This window comes from Heptranchias perlo, chromosome 15, assembly GCF_035084215.1.
Source record: "Heptranchias perlo isolate sHepPer1 chromosome 15, sHepPer1.hap1, whole genome shotgun sequence".
NCBI lineage: Eukaryota > Metazoa > Chordata > Chondrichthyes > Hexanchiformes > Hexanchidae > Heptranchias > Heptranchias perlo.
In genome coordinates, this window is record NC_090339.1 from 54,672,133 (window position 1) to 54,691,431 (window position 19,299).

The following is a 19,299-nucleotide window of genomic DNA, read 5'->3' on the forward strand; positions in this document are numbered from 1 at the left end:
GCCTTTAACGTAGTAAAACGTTCCAAGATACTTCACAGGAGCATTATCAAATAAAATTTGACTTCGAGCCACATGAGATATTAGGGCAGGTGACCAAAAGCTTCATCAAAGTGGTAGGATTTAAGGACTGCCTTAAAGGAGGAGAGAGAGGTGGAGAGGTTTAGGGAGGGAATTCCAGAGCTGAGGGCCTAGGCGGCTGTAGGCCTGGCCACCAATGGTGGAGCGATTAAAATCGGGGATGAGCAAGAGGTCAGAATTGGAGGAGGGCTGTAGGAAGTTACAGAGCTATGGATATAACAGTAATTACATTGATGTGGAGATGCCGGTGATGGACTGGGGTGGACAAATGTAAGGAGTCTTACAACACCAGGTTATAGCCCAACAGCTTTATTTGAAAATCACAAGCTTTCGGAGTTGACGAAGGAGGAAAGCTCCGAAAGCTTGTGATTCCAAATAAAGCTGTTGGACTATAACCTGGTGTTGTAAGACTCCTTACATTAATTACATTAATATAATCATAAAAAAAGGCAAGGGGGAAATATACATAAATAAACAAGCTCCTATAGGAACTGTAAGTGGAATAATATAAACTTCTCCCATCCCTGGTGTTATGTGAGTATATTTCGGGATGGAAAGGCGAGAGAGCAGAATGCTGGTGCGTGCACTAATTTTGATTTCTTGCTCCCGCCGTAGCTGGGCGATGAGCCGCGGCCTCTGAGTCTGCGCGGCTCGGGGAGGCGGTTGTAAACAGGGAGACGGCCGCCATGTCGTACGTCTTCGTCAACGACTCTTGTCAGACCAGCGTGCCGCTGCTCCAGGCTTGCATCGACGGCGACCTCGCCTACGCCAAGAGGCTGCTGGAGAGCGGCTTCGACTCTAACATCCGCGACAGCCGAGGCCGCACCGGCCTGCATGTGGCCGCCGCCCGGGGCAACGTTGAGATCTGCCGCCTGCTGCACAAGTTTGGGGCCGACCTGCTCGCCACCGACTACCAGGGCAACACGGCCCTGCACCTGTGCGGCCATGTCGACTCCATCCAGTTCCTGGTCTCCAACGGCCTCAAAATCGACATCTGGTGGGTGCTGCCTTCGGGTTTAACAATGTCCACTGGGGCTCGGACTGGCCGGAGTCTCTCAGTGGATCAGAGGGGCAGGAGGAGGCCATTCAGCCCCTCCAGCCTGTTCTGCCACTCATTTAGACCATGGCTGATCTGTATCTTAACTCTATCAACCCTCCTTGGTTTCATTACCCTTACCCAACAAAAATCTATCAGTCTCAGTTTTGAAATGTTCATTTGACCCCCCCCCCCCCCCCCAGCCGCAACAGCTATTTTGGGGGAGAAACCTGTCCTAATATCTCATGTCTTGAAGTCAAATTTTATTTGATAATGCTCTTGTAAAGCATCTTGGGATGTTTTACTATGTTAAAGGCACTATATAGAATCATAGCAAAGTTACAGCACAGAAGGAGGCCATTCAGCCCATCGAGTTCGTACCGGCTCTATGCAAGAGCTATCCAGCTAGTCCCACTCCCCCACCCTATCCCCGTAGCCCTGCAAATTTTTTCCTTTCAAGTACTTATCCAGTTCCCCTTTGAAAGCCATGATTCAATCTGCCTCCAGCACCCCTTCTGGCAGTGCATTCCAGATCCTAACCACACCCTTTGTGTGAAGAAGTGCTTTCTGACATCGCCCCTGCACAGCCTTGCTCTAACTTTGAGGTTATGCCCCCCTTGTTCTGGAATCCCCCACCAGAGGAAATAGTTTCTTTCTATCCAATCAAATCCTTTCATCATCTTAAACACTGCAATTAGATCACCCTTTGATCTATGCAACCTTTCCTCATAATTTAACTCTTTTAGCCCTGGTATCATTCTGGTGACTCTGCGCTGCACCCCTTCCAAGGCCATCATATCCGTCCCGAGTTGTGGTACTCAGAACTGAATGCCGTACTCTGATGTGGTCTAACCAGAGCTTTGTACAAATGAAGCATAACTTCTAGCCCTTTGTATTACAGTCCCCTTGAGATGAAGGCTAATATTCCATTCCAGTGTCTCTCTGGAAATGTCTAAAATATGAATTATGCACCAAAAGTATTAAAAAAATTCCACCAATTCCTCATCCATTTTATTATTAGTTATTAATGAGTTCATTGAACATTCGTAAGCAAATCTATTGCCACTTTAGTCGTGTTCCCGCTCCCTACTTCGTTTTGTTTAATTTTGGTGGATCCTTAGTTTACAAAAGCAGCATAGCTCTATCGGTTTGTCTCAGTCCTGTTGATTTCGTAGTGTATTTCAGTTCTTTAAAAAAATTCCCTAATGTTTACAACTTTTGTACCCCACCCTCATTTCACAACATACATAACAATTAAATATTTTACAAGGTTTAACTATGAAGCATCTTTTTAAGAGTGAACTGTTGAGGGTATACCTGCAGGCAAATATGAACTGTCATGTCAGTGTGTTTTACCAATGTTTACAAATGCAAACAGAACTATAGTTTGCATTTTGTCATTCAGTGTGGCATGTTTTCATATATGTGGTTGAATTAAATTATCTTCTAGTTGCTACAGCTCAACAGATTGTTCTGCCTTAAGTTGACAATGTAGTAGCTTGTACTAATACCTCAACACAGTTTGTTTATGGCTCTGGTAATTCTGGGAGGAGCAGATTTGGTGTTTTTTTCGTAAGGACGGAAGTAACAGATGGTTACCGAGCATCATTGGCAAATGTGTGAGGAGCAGGTTGCCTGAGGAGACTTAACTGTGGGGAGGTGAGCAGGAGGTGACAAATGCTTAATTAATCCTCCTTCATTTTAAAGATTAAATTGTTTATCAGTAGGTAAAATGCAATTTGAAATTAGTTGTGTGTAAACATGGTATTTGTAACTGAGTACCATGGGCACATACAAAGCTCTGTGATGCAATGCTAATGATGTGTTGCAGTTATGTATAGCTTCAGTTGTATCCTGAAAATAATAAGTGACTAGCTGGTGTTACATCTTATTCTGTATTTTAGATATATATTTGCTTTTTCAAATTTAGTACAACCCAGTTTTTGAGGCCACACTAAATGTCACAATCACTACTCAGGCACTACATCAATGTGCATTTAGTAATGATCAGTTGGAGCTGTTGTCTGACGTTTGCATTAGAAACATGTCAAGTCTGTATGATCGGACTGCTTTAAAACCAGTCAGCAAGGAACTCAAACAACGAGCTTCTCAGACATCAGCTTTACTCAGGATAGGTACTTCCAGCAATAGCAGAGATGCTGTTAAGATTGGTGAAGTAACACCGTAGAAAAGTTACTATTTCACACACAAGAAAGCAAGGAACAAAAAAAGGTATATTGCTCACTTCTTCTACAGATTGTGTATAATCTGCTCTATCATGGACTGAGGATTCTGTAAAGCAAATCAATGTCTTCCAAGATAAATTGAAGAAAAACTCCACAATAGTTAGATAACCTCTGCATTATACATCCAAGATCAGATGGCTTCTTTGGTCCCAACAGCTTAGGAATCATTATATTTCACACAGTTTGCACTTATCCTATAATGCTCAGTCATGTTTCTAGGCAGATATTTATTGGCTTCATTCTAAAGGTGACGCAGCATTGATTATTTGATTTATAATCTGTTCAAAAGATCCAATACCCTGCATAATTCCAATCTCAATTTTTGCTTGCAGCTTCTCCATTTTAATTTTCTGGTACAGCTTGTCAATATTACCATTGTGTTACAGCTTTTTAAACATAATTTCCCTTTAAACTCCAGATTCCCTGCGAATGAACACTGCCACTCATGGTCTGGGAGTGTATAATATCTTATGTGACTGACTGTGGTGCACTGATCGTCCTTTTGTCTTCAACTTCTTGGAGACTTTTGACTTGATCAATTGCTCCATCCTCTTCCATGGTCTTTTCTCCATGACACTGCTTTAACTTAGTTCCATTCCTACCTACTCCGTTATAGTTATGACCTGTCCTCCAATGGCATCACTTCCTGCTTCCAAGCAGTCACTCCAGTGTTCCAAGATTCCATCCTTGACCCCCTCCTCTTCCTTATTCCCTCGGCACATCATCCTTAAACATGGGGTTCACATACCCAGTTCTGCAACCACCTTTGACTCCACATGCTGTATTGCGTGCCTTGCCTGCCTTTTTAGATGTGGAAGACCTGGATGAGCCAGAACTATCTCCAGCTCGATATCAACAAGATGGAAGCTATCATGCTTGGCTCCTGACAGAAACATGCATGTCAGGTGTGCCAATTCCTGTCCCTTTCTTGGCTGCTTTCTTGAGGTGAAGGAGCACAGCCTCGATGACTGAATGTAACGTATCCGAGTTTGCTGACGATACAAAGCTAGGTGGGAAAGTAAGCTGTGAGGAGGACACAAAGTCTGCAAAGGGATAAAGACATGTTAAGTGAGTGGGCAAGATGGTGGCAGATGGAGTATAATGTGAGGAAATGTGAGGTTATTCACTTTGGTAGGAAGAATAGAAAAACAGAATTTTTTTTAAAATGGTGAGAAACTATTAAATGTTGGTGTTCAGAGAGATTTGGTTGTCCTTGTACAAGAAATACAGAATGTTAACATGCAGGTACAGCAAGCAATTAAGAAGGCAAATGGTATGTTGGCCTTTATTGCAAGGGGGTTGGAGTACAAGAATAAGGTAGTCTTGCTGCAATTGTACAGAGCTTTGGTGAGACTACACCTGGAGTACTGTGTATAGTTTTGGTCTCCTTACCTTGGAGGCGGTGCAGCGAAGGTTCACTAGATTGATTCCTGGGACGAGAGGGCTGTCCTATGAGGAGAGATTTGAGTAGAATGAGCCGATGCTTTCTGGAGTTTAGAAAAATGAGAGGTGATCTCAGTGAAACATGTAAGATTCTGAGATGGCTTGACAGGGTAGATGTGAGAGGCTGTTTCCCCTGGTTGGAGAGTCTAGAACTAGGGGGCATTGTGTCAGGATAAGGGATCGGTCATTTAGGACTGAGATGAGGAGGAATTTCTTCACTGAGGGTTGTGAATCTTTGGAATTCTCTATCCCAGAGGGCTGTGGATGCTGAATCGTTGAGTATATTCAAGGCTGAGGTCGATAAATTTTTGGACTCTAAGGGAATCAAAGGGTATGGGGATTGGGCGGGAAAGTGGAGTTGAGGTTGAAGATCAGCCATGATCTTATCGAATGGCGAAGCAGGCTCGAGGGGCCATATGGCCTACTCCTGCTCCTATTTCTTTTGTTCAATCCCGAGCGGAGTTTCAAACCTGTATCCACTCTGCCACCAAAACACTCCATAAAATCACTTATTACATGTCCGTTATTATATATCCCAAATTCAGCACCACTGCTGGAAACACTCATCCGTGCATTTGTCACCTCCAGGTTTAACTGATCCATTGCTTTCCGCAGAGCTATTTGAGTGTTTGTTCAGGAGCTGACGCCATATAATCTTTGCATTTGAGTGCATAGTCTCCAGTCACTCTGATCAAAGATAGTCTTTCTTTTAATCAAGAATTAATTAAAATAATCTTGTCGTATTCCTGACTGTATCTTCTCCATTTTAATCTTAGGAAAGGAGCAGCCATGTAGCTATATAATACACATGTGCGCATACTCCCCTGATATTTCTCAGGGGTAATCTAGTTTGGAGTAAGTTATAATGTTTAGTTGCTAACCTGGCCTGTCCCCCAAGTATTGCACGTGGGAATCCAGATAATTGTAGCTGCTGGTAAATTCTTGGGGTGAATTAGAGGTCAGTAAATTGCAGATCAGAACCCAGGATGGAATGACTGGATTTCTCAAAGCTATTAATATAATAAACATATAAACAAGCCTGCTGAGACAAAATTTGTTTTTGTCACATTTATGCCCTCTAGTTCTGGCTTCTGGTCCCAAGTTACAAATCCTGCCTCATTACCCATTATTTATTTTTTTGCACCTACATTACTTATTACATTCCCATCTTTAGTACATAATCTCTGCAGTTCCAATCACAGACACTTTGTGTATTCTGGTCTAAGTAGTTAATGTTCTAATACATTCCTTTTCAGTAAATACAAAGCCATTTTAAATTTGACTTATCTGCAAGAAATACACGGCAACAAATCCATTGTGTGCAGCAGCTGCTTGATAACCATGTCATTAGAATCAGTAAGCTTCTTGCATATTATGATTTCCTTGGAGAATTTAACATGGCTGTCATGTTTGAAATGGCATCCCTCGGTCTGGCTGTAGTACATATAGTATCAGAGGTAACATCTGAATTAATTCCTGTACAAACCTACTGTGGTTACAGAAGTTCAGATCTATTAAGACTGTAAAGCAGTCTTTTAACTGTTGGTATGTGTGAAGGATCAAGGATCTGTACAATTTCAGTTCCTATCAGAATATGCAAATTTAAAACAAAAAATGGTGGAAAAAGCCCTGAACTGCAAGAAATTACATAATAGGCAAATTTAAATTGGTTTCAGTAAACTTCTAGCTGAAAGGGTTTTGCTGCTGCATTTATGTGTATGAAGACACACCACCCCTATTTGAGATGATTATAATGTTGCATTAGGAATTCACTGACTGTGAAAACTTTGGATTGTCCCAGTAGTCCTTTGAACTGTACTATACTAACCTTTATGGAACAATAGATGGGTTAATTTGTAGTCCACTAACACCTACGGTCATTTATTTGTATTGCCCAAGTGTTAGATAATGCAAAGCCTATTGCAGTGACAGAAATAGTTAAATAAAAAGCGTTGTTGGAAATCTGAAACAAAACAGCAACAGCTGGAAACAAGTTGTGACCCTAATCTTCACTTGTGCCCTCCACTCTCGTTCTGACCTTTCCGTCGATGGCCTTTTATACTGTCCCGACAAAGCTTAATGCAAGCTTCAGGAACAATATCATCTTTTTCCTGGGCACTCTACAGCCCACTAGTCTGAACATTAACATCAGAATTTATCTATTTCTTTCACAGCCAGTGGTTTCTGATGTTGTGGGGGTGAATCTGTTGGTGTATGGGCATGGGTGAACAGGTAGGCCTTTTGTGGGGTGCAGTGATTTTGTCAGAACACAATGCTGTTAGGGGGTTTTCCTCTTCCTGTTGACTATCTTTCTCTTTTCGGAGTTGGTGGAACCCCACTGTACTTTTTTTTTTATATATTCGTTCACGGGATGTGGGCGTCGCTGGCAAGGCCGGCATTTATTGCCCATCCCTAATTGCCCTCGAGAAGGTGGTGGTGAGCCGCCTTCTTGAACCGCTGCAGTCCGTGTGGTGACGGTTCTCCCACAGTGCTGTTAGGAAGGGAGTTCTAGGATTTTGACCCAGCGACAATGAAGGAACGGCGATATATTTCCTAGCAGCTTCTATTTTAATTTCAAAACTGAACCCCAGGTTTTTTATTTTTCAATCTCTCCCAATTTCTTGCATTTATCTTAGGCCTCACTCTCTTAGGTATGCACACATCCTTTGTTTCTTTAATGTCTATTATTTCTTTAATGCTTCTTTCCATTACTTGACTGAGATAAGAAAGAAGAACTTGCATTTGTTTAGTGCCTTTCAGGACGTCCCAAAGCACTTCACAGCCAATTAATTACTTTTGAAGTGCAGACACTGTTGTAATGTAGGAAATGCGGCAGACAATTTGCCCATAGCAAGGTCCCACAAACAGCAATGAGATAATGACCAGATAATCTTTTTTTAATTAATGTGGGTTGAGGGGTAAATATTGGCCAGAACACCGGGGAAAACTCCCCTGCTGTGCGATCTTTTACGTCCATCTGAGAGGGCAGACTGGGCCTTGGTTTAACATCTCATCCCAAAGATGGCAAATCCAACTGTGCAGCACTCCCTCAGTACTGCATTGGGCGTGTCAGTCTAGATTTTTGTGCTGAAGTCTGGAGCAGACCTTGAACCCACACCCACCTGACTCAGGCCAGAGTGCCAACACTGAATCACGGCTGACAGAGATGATCTGTTACATCATTGAGGAATTATTCCACCTATACTTCCTCTCTATCGATCAGTTTGTGTTTTTACCCCCTCTCCCCTATTTCTGATTCTATTGGTACGCTTGTCCATCTCTTATTTTTCAGAAGGGTGCAAGCTGAAACATCGACTATTTGTTTTCTCCACAGATGTTGACTGACCTGATAGAAATAGTTAATCTGGATCAAATGCCTGTCAATTACCTGCGCTTAAAATAGCAGTTGTAATTGTTAGAGGCCTCAGAACGGTTCAGTCAAGACACATTTGCAGCCTCTGATCAGTGCCTGCTGCCTGTTTGGAAGTGACCAAATCATTATTATGACAGTCACATCAGGGTTCCTGTTGATATTAATCTCTCAGTTTTGCTTTGTCTTGCAGATATGCTCGAGTCATGCATCCTAGAGGCTACACTTCTACTTTTTGAAATCTAACATGTTTGTTTTTGTAACCAGAAAGTGCCTGAATCTGGGGATAAAAATGGCAACGATCTCCCTGGATTGTCAGTTCACACAGTTCCATCACACATACAGGTGGCTGCAGTGAGGCAAAACTTGTAACCTTCTCCAGCTCTACAACCCTCCGAGATCTCTGGCTCCTCCAATTCTGGCCTCTTGCGCATCCCCGATTTTCATCTCGCCACCATGCCTTCAGCTCTCGAGGTCCTAAGCTCTGGAATTCCCTCCCTGAACCCCTCTACCTCTCTTCTCCTTTAAGACGCTCCTTAAAACCTTCCTCTTTGACCAAGCCGTCCTAATAACTCCGTATGTGGCTCGGTGTCAAATTTTGTTTGATAACACTCGTGTGAAGTGCCTTGGGACGTTTTACTACATTAAAGGCGCTATAAAATTGCAAGTTGTTATTGCAATTGTGTATGCTGCTGTAAAAAAAAGTTCACAAGATCTTTATTTTGGTTTGATTGAAAAACACTAACGGTGAGAACATGAAACAAAAAATAAAGGACGGCTCGTATTGTAGCTGCTGGTTGATATTTTACCTACAGTTCATTTTTTTTTTCTCTCCACAGTGGCACTGCAGATAGCTGGTTCTTGCATTTTAAATAGTAACATAGAATGTTCCAAAGCTCTTCCCATCCAATTAATTACTTTGAAATACCGTCACTGTAGGCATAAAATTGGTTTTAATTAGCTGGTGGCCTTTGTTTTAAAAGTTGTTATATCAGTGATGACATTTTATTACAAACTGACAAGATGTGGAGGAATATACTACATTTTGGTCTAACTTGGAAGTAGTTTGGATTTTCTATGTTTTTTCATAGCAAAACAAATGAGTTGGGGAGGTCTTTTTAAAAATTACTTTGTCGCTCTAGTTTCCTACACTTCAAAAGAACTTTAATGGCTGTAAAGTGCTTGGGATATCCTGAGGCTGTGAAAGGCACTACATAAATGCAAGTCTTTCTTTAATAGGGACTTCCAGTAACAAATTGAACAGCTGCTTTTTGATTCAGCTTCTGCAAAGAATTTCTTTACATTTTGGTTAAAATGCTCCACTGTTTAAAACTCTGTTGCCAAATAGCAATTTTTCTGATAATTTTTGAACCAGACAGCCCCTGTCTAGGTTTGCATGGACTTGTAACGTTACCGATTATATTTTAATGTTTTTTCAGTGAAAAGGCTTTTTAGTGCAATATATGAGCACTAAATTTGGATGCACTTTTAGTTTTTCTATTTGATCCTTAGGATTAAGCTAGGATGGATTTATGGTGTCTTGTTCAGAAGCTATAAATGCAAAGCCATTGGTAGCTGTTGTAGGGGATTTATTTTTTCAAATCAAAAACTGAGAGCGGCCTCTTGCAAGGATGTAAATCATTATTTTATTTTTTTGGCAACTCAGCAACCATCATGGTGCCACACCACTTGCATTGGCAAAACGTAGAGGAGTAAACAAAGATGCCATCAAGTTGCTGGAGTCCTTGGAGGAGCAAGAAGTGAAAGGATTCAATCGTGGAACTCACTCTAAACTAGAGATTATGCAGACTGCGGAAAATGAGAGGTAAACATCTAATTGTAAGGAAAAGCTGAGCTGCAAGGATAATTTTGTACATTGTTAATTAGAAATTATTTGAGCATGATGTTTAGAATACAACATTAACTTTTGCTATTACAGACAATCGGGTAATACAGATAAGGGTACCTTATTTCATATTTTTTTAGCAGGTCGAGTTAAGTGACTTGCAAGTATATGAATAATTTAACTTGCAAACCTAACTGTATGGTATTCTAAGGTTTCTTATTGTGATAGAAGCTATTCCTGGCCTTTTCCCAGATCTCGGCCAAAACAGCTTTTCAGTTGGGTGCTAGAAATAGACAAGACCTTCCCCAGTCCCCAATCCCTGCTCCCCATGAAATTGTGCATTTCCTTGACTCACTTGATGGCCCAGCTGAGATCAGGAATCTGCTGTGAGGCTTGTGCATAGATCATGTAATTTTGCAAAGGATATTACTCGCTGCCCAGTTTCTGTTATGCATATTATGATTTGGGGATTTGTTTTACACCAGTTCCAAAAATATAATAAAGTGGGGCAGATTTCAATTTGTAGAGTATCTCCCCCAGTTGTAGGTTTAGCTGATTAAAGCAGTAAGTAGCTGAGCCAGACATAGCAGGAAGGTCCCGGTTTTGACGCCCAATCTGTACTCAGTTGGTTGATCAGGGCTGTGGGTATATATTACAAATGGCCTCAGCATTGTGGGTTATCGAGAGGAGGGAATTGGCCAGGGATTCTGCTCTTGGCAGCCATTCAGTGCCCCTGAAGAGCATAGATACCCCTTATAGCAATGTAGCCTGGTCAGTATTCATTGTCTTGACTTACAATGAAGAATGGTCACTTGCAGAAGTGCTGGAATCATACCCCAGTAAGATGTCAACACCTTTTCAGTAGGTGTGGGGGGGGGGGGGAAGAAGAGGTGGATGGAAATCAGGATGTAGCATTGGAAAGGAGAAAGAAGGTGCACAAAGGATTGGGAGAGACAGATAGCACTAGAGTAAGAAATAGTACGGTATTAGGTGGGATCAGACTAAGAGAGTATATGAGAAAGTCTAAGATAGGTTTACAGTGCATGTGTGTAAACGCACGAAGCGTAGTAAACAAGGTTGGTGAGCTGCAGGTGCAATTAGCCACATGGGAATATGATGCCATGGCGATAACGGAGACCTGGCTCAAAAAAGGGCAGGATTGGGTGCTAAATATTCCTGGATACAAGGTGTTCAGGAAAGATAGGGAAGGAAAGAAAGGAGGTGGGGTGGCAGTGTTGATTAAGGAGAATATTGCAGTGCTGGAGAGAGAGGATGTCCTGGAGAGGTCAAGGACAGAATCTATTTGGTTAGAGTCAAGAAACAATAGAGGTGCCATTACACTACTGAGTGTATTCTATAGGCCACCAACTAGTGGGAAGGATATAGAGGAGCAAATTTGCAGGGAAATTAGAGCGGTGCAAGAGCTAGAGTGTAGTGATAATAGGGGACTTCAACAATCCTAATATGGACTGGGATAGTAATAGTATGAAGGGTAAAGAGGGGGAGGAATTTTTGAAGTGTGTTCAAGAGAACTTTCTTGACCTGTACATTTCTGGCCCAACGAGGAAGGAGGCATTGCTGAATCTGGTTCTGGGGAATGAGGTGGGCCAAGTGTCAGTGGGGGGAACATTTAAGGAATGCAGTCATAGTATCCTAAGGTTTAGATTAGCTGTGGAAAAGGACAAGGAGCAATCTAGAGTAAAAATACTCAATTGGAGGAGGGCCAATTTCAGTGGGATGAGAACGGATCTGACCCGGGTAAATTGGAATCAAAGATTGGCAGGTAAAACTGTAATTAAACAATGGGTGGCTTTTAAAGAAGCGATGGTTCATTTACAGTCTAGGTACATTCCCACGAGGGGAAAGGTAGGGCAACCAAAGCCAGAGCTCCCGGGATGACGAAAGAGCTAGAGTAAGATGAAGCAGAAAAAAGGGGCGTATGACAGATGTCAGGTTGATAATACAAGTGAGAACCAGGCTGAATATAGAAAGTTCAGAGGGGGAGTGGAAAAGAAAATAAGAGGGGCAAAGAGAGAGAACGAGAATAGACTGGTGGCTAACATAAAAGGGAATCCAAAAGTCTTATATAGGCATGTAAACAGGTAGTAAGAGGAGGGGTAGGACCGATTAGGGACCAAAAAGGAGATCTACGCATGGAGGCAGAGGGCATGGCTGAGGTACTAAATGAGTACTTTGCATCTGTCTTTACCAAGGAAGAAAATGGTGCCAAAGTCACAGTAAAAGAAGAGGTAGTTGAGTTACAGGATGGGCTAAAAATTGAAGTACTAGAAAGGTTAGCTGTACTTAAAGTAGGTAAGTGACCCGGTCCGGATGGGATGCATCCTGGGTTGCTGAGGGAAATAAGGGTGGCAATTGTGGAGGTACTGGCCATAATCTTCCAATCCTCCTGAGGTATGTGGGTGGCGCCAGAGGACAGGAGAATTGCAAATGTTACACCCTTTTTTGAACAAGGGTGTAAGGATAAACCCGGCATCTACAGGCCAGTCAGTTTAACCTTGGTGGTGGGGAAACTTTTAGAAACGATAATCCGGGACAAAATTAACAGCCACTTGGACAAGTGTGGATTAATTAAAGAAAGCCAGCACGGATTTACTAAAGGCAAATCGTGTTTAACTAACTTGATTGAGTTTTTTGATGAGATAACAGAGAGGATTGATGAGGGCAGTGTGTTTGATGTGGTGTATATGGACATCCAAAAGGCATTTGATAAAGTGCTGCATAATAGGCTTGTCATCAAAATTGAAGCCCGTGGAATAAAAGGGACTGTGGCAACATCGATACGAAATTGGCTAAGTGACAGGAAACAGAGTAGCGGTGAACAGTAGTTTTTCGGACTGGAGGGAGGTGTACAGTGGTGTTCCCCAGGGGTCAATACTAGGACCACTGCTTTTCTTGTTAGATATTAATGACTTGGGTGTACGGGGCACAATTTCCAAATTTGCAGATGATGCAAAAGGGGTGCCAGAACAGAGAGATCTGGGGTTATATGTGCACAAATCTTTGAGGGTGGCAGGGCAGGTTGAGAAAGCAGTTTAAAAAAGCCTATGGGAACCTGGGCTTTATAAATAGAGGCATAGTTTACAAAAGCAAGGAAGTTATGATGAACCTTTATAAAGCACTGGTTCAGCCACAACTGGAATATTGTGTCCAGTTCTGGGCACCACACTTTCAGAAGGATGTGAAGCCTTGAGAGGGTGCAGAAGAGATTTACTAGAATGGTTCCAGGGATGAAGGACTTCAGTTATGTGGATAGACTGGAGAAGCTGGGGTTGTTCTTTTTAGAGCAGAGAAGGTTGAGAGGAGATTTCATAGAGGTATTCAAAATCATGAAGGGTCTAGATAGAGTAGGTAGAGAGAAACTGTTCCCATTGGCAGAAGGGTCAAGAACCAGAGGACATAGATTTAAGGTGATTGGCAAAAGAACCAAAGGCGACATAAGGAAAAACTTTTTTAACACAGCGAGTGGTTAAGATCTGGAATGCACTGCCTGCGGGGGTGGTGGAGGCAGATTCAATCGTGTCTTTCAAAAAGGAATTGGATAAGTACTTGAAAGGAAAAAAATTGCAGGGCTACGGGGAAAGGGCGAGGGAGTTGGACTGGCTGGATTGCTCTTGCAGGGAGCTAGCACTGACTCGATGGGACGAATAGCCTCCTTCCGTGCTGTAACCATTCGATGATTCCACGATAAGAGGAAATTTAAAGGTTGTATAGTAATAGAATTTGTTGACTAAAACTGTGGCCTTTGTAGTTGATTTAAAAAAGTCAAAAAATGTTCAAAATACCCTTGAGAGCAATGTGTCCTTTGCAAAGCAAGTTTCTGAAATGATTTTTACTCATAAATAGTTAAAAGAAATCATGTAAAGAAATGGTGCTTAATTGTACTACACCTGGTAGTTTCCGCACAAGATCCTGCCATAAAAATCAGTGATCCTATTGTTTTTTTAATGGTAGGTATACAGAGTAAAAGCTGTGAAGTTCAATATTTCATTTGTTCTGATTGTTTTTGTTTTCTCCCAATCCTCTTTGCTCACAAAGGATGCAAACATCACTTTTTAAAAAAAAATCCTATTTTGTTTACCCTCCAAGGTCTGACTTTAATCTAGTCAGATTTTCATGCCTATATTCACCAATGCATGGCATAACAGCATCTGGGATGTAGGTTCATGTCCTCCATACTATTGGAGTCCCTGATCTCAGTTGCACATTATAGGAATATACTGAGCTGAGGATTGATGCTTCCCCACATGAGGGGGAAGTTGTTCCCTAACTACTCTCTTGCATCTTCTAGCGAGCAGGAGACTCAGAACATCATCATCAGAGGCTGGGAAACAGACCATCAGCCCCTCAGGTAAAGTTGGTGTGTGGCTTGCAGAGAAAACTATTTTGAACTGATCTACAAAAATCCAGCTCTCTTGTCTTTTTCGGTTGATTTTAAAAAAAGTTAAATAGAATCTCTTGAATCCTAAATGTAACATTTTCCTTTACGGTAATCCAAGTGAAGGTTTAAAAAAGTTTATCGTTAATCATATTCTGATGATCCATATGTAAATAATTTTTTTTTCAAGTGCCATGGAGAGCCACTCACTCCTGAATCCGAACCTCCAGAATACAGAAGGCGTTCTTTCCAGCTTCCGATCTACCTGGCAGGAGTTTGTGGATGATCTGGGCTTCTGGAGAGTTCTGCTGCTCATTGTTGTGATTGCATTGTTGTCTCTTGGCATTGCGTACTACGTCAGTGGCGTTCTGCCCTTTGTGGAAAACCAGCCTGAACTAGTGCATTAAAAACCTGAAAACCATCCAGTGAAACCAAGTTTGAGTTCGATCCTTGCTGTCTACGCTGGCAGACGAGAATGCTAGCAGACCCTTCAGCATTTTGTTTGTCGGCATTCCAGTTACAAAAACTTTTTTGTTGCCAAGATTCAGCACCCGTAGTCTTGGCATCAGTTTTAATTTTTTGGATTTAAATTCTAGTTGTTCTCACTTTGATTCCAGCCAGTTTTGCTGGTGGTAATCAAATTTTGTTTTTTGAGAATCAGAACACTTAACAAAACCTTGATGCATATTTGAGCCCTGTAATAAAATGTAAACTGAAGATAGAGCTTCAAACTGATGTGCTCAAATTGTTAAAATGCATACTTTTACCTTTATATTGAACTCCTTATTTGTTAGGATAGAGGTGAAAATGGCTGTTGAAATTTGTTTGTCTCCTAGGTTTCTCTTTTAAGGAAATGTAGTAAACCATATTCCTATGTGTACAAATTGAAGAATTTAGAAATGGTGACTGGCTTCAAGATTAATGCTGATCATAGTGAAGCAATCACCAGTACAGTAGAATGCTGACTTTAATAATCACTGGGATATTTAAGTGAGTACATTTGATCAGTAGAATTTAATAGCCTTGACCTGTGTCTTGTTTTGCAACCACAACTGTGTTTCAGTACATAACTGACTCAGCCTAAATGTAGAAAACAAAAGATGCACTTTTAACTAATAATGTATATTTTAACTGTATTCATGCAAATTGTTATACTCAATATATTGCAGTAAATACTAAATACATGATCTGCATGTGTTTCGATTCTTTGAAGCAGTATGGAAACTATGATACATACATATATTTTAGATTAATATGCTTGAAGCAGCAAGTTTAGAAAAAAAATATACAACAGTAATGCTGTATTGAAGTGCTGTTATTTCCCAGTAGTCACTGCTGGGGAGAGTTACTAATTATGGCGCTAGTTATCTGTAGGCATTCTATAGGTGTATCAATATACTCTTACACCGTCACAACTCCTTGTGATGCTTCCCATGCCTGCTGCATAAAGCATTAAATCAAAACTATTTTTTGTAAGCTGTGTTTGTATGAATATGGGCTGGAGCATTGGTGCAATACATTGAAGCACTAACATGGTAATTGAGTGATTTCCTTCTCCCTATTTCTCTTCCTTTAACTGCTTTATTGATCTCAGCTGTATTATTGTGCGGAGGTGCCAAGTGGAAAGCAAGCGTTGCTACAGGGCAAATCAGAGGGGATGGCCAACATATAAACACACGTCCTCTTAGCTAGTTCCAGGGCAATGTTAATGAACATATGACATGGAGGATTAAGGTGGAGGTGGGGGGGAAGTTGGAAGATAACGTACTGTTTTCCCCTCCCAAAAAAGTAAGTCAACTCTCGGTGAGTTATAAGGCAGCAACTGATCTATTAACTTGCAATTAAAACAGAAAGTAGATACATTGATAAGCACCTGAAAGAGAAAAATAGTTGACTATTTTGTAACCCACTGAACTTGCTCATGGTTTACAGCAGCAATGTCCAACTGGTAGACTGATTACAGCCCAGTCTAGTATTTCCTCTGGCTTGATGTAATATTCAGTTCAACAAGCAACTGCTTGCAATTTGCTCCATCTCTTGCTGGCTCTCAAAGCGGTTGATGATGCATCAGTTTGAAGTTGTGAGTGAGCTGTGGAAAAAAATTGTAAAAATGGAAGATGCACAGTTCACAACCGCAGTGTCTGGGGAGCATTACCATAGAAGTTAAATACATTTACAAATTCTTAATGCATTAGAAATGTGTAATGAGATGTTAACAGTTCACAGAGCCAGAGTATGCAGCAAATTAGCTGCTACATCAGTTTGTATTCCATTACACTGTTTTCTTTGCAGAGTTATATTCTTTCAAGAAAAGGAATTAACAGGCACGCTGTGTTTCGGGGTGTTTATTGTGCGCACAATTTAATTTGGACGTTTTAACGTGGAATCCCTTTTAGCATTTGTTATATAATTTCAGTTGGAATGTTAAATACTTCATGCTTAGTCATTCAGTGGCGGGGCGGAATACATGAATAATACATATGTACAAGTGAAATGTGTTGCTGATAATCAGCTTATCAATCAAAAGTTTTAAAAAACTATACATCTTTAGAAGTTTGAAGCAGGGCATTTGCATTGAAATGCTGCAATTCTGTTTATCTATGCTCTGTTTACCATTGAGTTATGATGTGGAGATGCTGGTGATGGACTGGGGTTGACAATTGTAAACAATTTTACAACACCAAATTATAGTCCAACAATTTTATTTGAAATTCACAAGCTTTCGGAGGCTTCCTCCTTCCTCAGGTGAATGTGTTCCACTTGTGTTGTAAAATTGTTTACAATTACCATTGAGTTGTTAGAGAATTATATTCACATGTTAAATAGCTTATCTGAGAAATGAAATAAGGAATTAAATCTTTCACTGTCCTGAACTAGAATAATGATTTATTCCTTTGTAAATGTTGATCTTATATGCAGGACTATGAACCTTTGGCAGTCTCCTGATTTTCTTTGTGTGATCCTATTTCAAGTTTAACCTTTTAGATACACTTTGTGACCTTGTTACGTACAATGTCACAAATAAATTTTCTTCATGCAGAAAATACATGGAACCTTTCAGGCTGGCCAAGGTTTGGCAGTGACTGACTGCTTGATAAATTAATAAATGACTGAATTCATCTGAGACTTGGTGGGATACAATACTTTGTAATAGTGATGCTAATTTCAAGCCCATGTGCATTTTTTTTAGAATGGAATAAATCAGAAATGTCCATCTTAAACCAACATACATGGCCTTTTATTTGGCATATTGATCCATTTCCCTACTCCAAAAGGTTGAACAACCCTGGTTTAATGTCTTCAGAACTTGTACAAGGCAATGATTCAACTATCTATTAAAACAAGTTTTCATACATTAAAAACAGTACATCTCCTCCCACCCCACCCCAAATGTCTCATTTTGTTATAGATGAAAAACAATCTTAAAATTCTGGTTGCTTTAAGATCTACACTTCTGACCTCCACCCTGAAAGGCATTAGCATATTCCAATCTCTAAAGTTCCCAAACCACACAATTAAACTCTAAATGACCTAAATTAAGTTCACTTAACTATGTACTTTGCAGCCTTATAGGGAACACATCTGCTTTACTCTAGCAGATTAATACATTGTGTATTGAATAATATAATACTCCTATCATAAAACAAGACTTCATCAAACTTGCTGTAGGCAATGCTGCAGGAGATCTAGTGGTGTGTATAATTAAAAGCACAAAGAATACATTGCTTATTCTTTGAATGAGTGCATTCTCCACACATTGCAATACATCCATCTGTTCCCTAAGGTCTTGTACCGAATATAATTAATATTTCATATGTGGGTAGACATGTTTGTGTATATACATATTTATCGTCACAATTATAGCCTAGCTAAAGTAAAAATGCACAAAAGAGCTGCTGCACCAGAAACGACCTGGGTTAGCATAGGTCTTGAGAACAGGAGACCATGTGGATAGCTATGAACATCATAAACATATCTGACTTTGCCCACTGTATGAATCTCTCAGAACGTGATCCAAGCTTGGCTGATTTCCAGCATGGTGTGGTGGATGCATTCATTCCAAGGACGAGAAAGACCCTACAGCTACCTAATTTTTTTACACTGACTGCACTGTACCCAACATCACAAGATTTGCAGCTTCTGTAATACATCTGTTGTATTAATACAGTGAATTTCAATTTTTTTCTCTCTGTATTGGAACCACCTGAAAATAATAATGCTCTCCTGGAGACACACCTTTCTCATCTTAGCTTCTGAAGGACAATGTTGGCTACCCAAAGGAAAACACTGCTATCATTGTGGAAGACATTAGTATGCAGCAAAAGAAATAACACACGAGTAAGTTAACAGATACAGAAAAAGTATAGAATTCAGAATTCTCAAGAAGCTGTGCTTGTGGCAGGAGTATGCCCATCATGAGACAGATCTCATGACCTTGTGGGTCCCTAGTGTGCATGGACTCCAGTTGAAAACCAGTATTTTAATAGAAAAATATTTTTCCAAAAAAAGGCAAAATGAGCCCAACCTAACCTTATGAAATGTAAGTCCTCTGTTGATTGACGGCTGCACGCAGTTTTCTCTTACATCAACCTTGCTGTAATCTTGAAGGTGTCTGATAACATCTGTGAATTTGTTATCACTGTGCGAATACAATGACAGTTGGTAGTCTAGGAAATATCTTTAACCAATTCAGTGCTGGAATGTGCAACTTTCAAAAGCAATTCTAAAAGAAATTAAATGTGAAGCTTATAGGCTAGAGTTTGCTGAAAGATATGTCCTGGAGCTGATCTGTGGCTTTGCTTGTTAATATGACACAATTATCAGTAGAAAAAAAGAGATCTAATTGTGTAATTCCATTTGTTTAGATTAGTTCTTCAACTTCTA

General features: G+C 40.6%; 1 protein-coding gene across 2 annotated transcripts; it reads left to right on the forward strand.

Annotated features, from left to right (window-relative positions):
* Positions 1-700: 700 nt before the first annotated feature.
* Positions 701-15,602, forward strand: LOC137333118 (ankyrin repeat domain-containing protein 46). Of its 2 annotated transcripts, XM_067997266.1 has the most exons (4): positions 701-1,075; positions 9,840-9,998; positions 14,329-14,388; positions 14,606-15,602. In XM_067997266.1, exons 1-4 carry the CDS (start codon positions 765-767, stop codon positions 14,820-14,822), a joined length of 747 nt encoding a protein of 248 aa, XP_067853367.1. In that variant the 5' UTR covers positions 701-764; the 3' UTR covers positions 14,823-15,602. The 2 variants fall into 2 exon arrangements, with proteins under 2 accessions (XP_067853367.1, XP_067853368.1); XM_067997267.1 differs by lacking the exon at positions 14,329-14,388 and having other exon boundaries at positions 703-1,075.
* Positions 15,603-19,299: the final 3,697 nt, after the last annotated feature.

What these genes read in the sequence shown, in the direction of transcription:
- LOC137333118 (XM_067997266.1), top strand. Translation starts at nt 765, where the DNA reads ATGTCGTACGTCTTCGTCAACGACTCTTGTCAGACCAGCGTGCCGCTG. An exon ending in GGCCTCAAAATCGACATCTG is followed by an intron (nt 1,076 to 9,839) that starts GTGGGTGCTGCC and finishes TTGGCAACTCAG; the next exon opens with CAACCATCATGGTGCCACAC. An exon ending in CAGACTGCGGAAAATGAGAG is followed by an intron (nt 9,999 to 14,328) that starts GTAAACATCTAA and finishes TGCATCTTCTAG; the next exon opens with CGAGCAGGAGACTCAGAACA.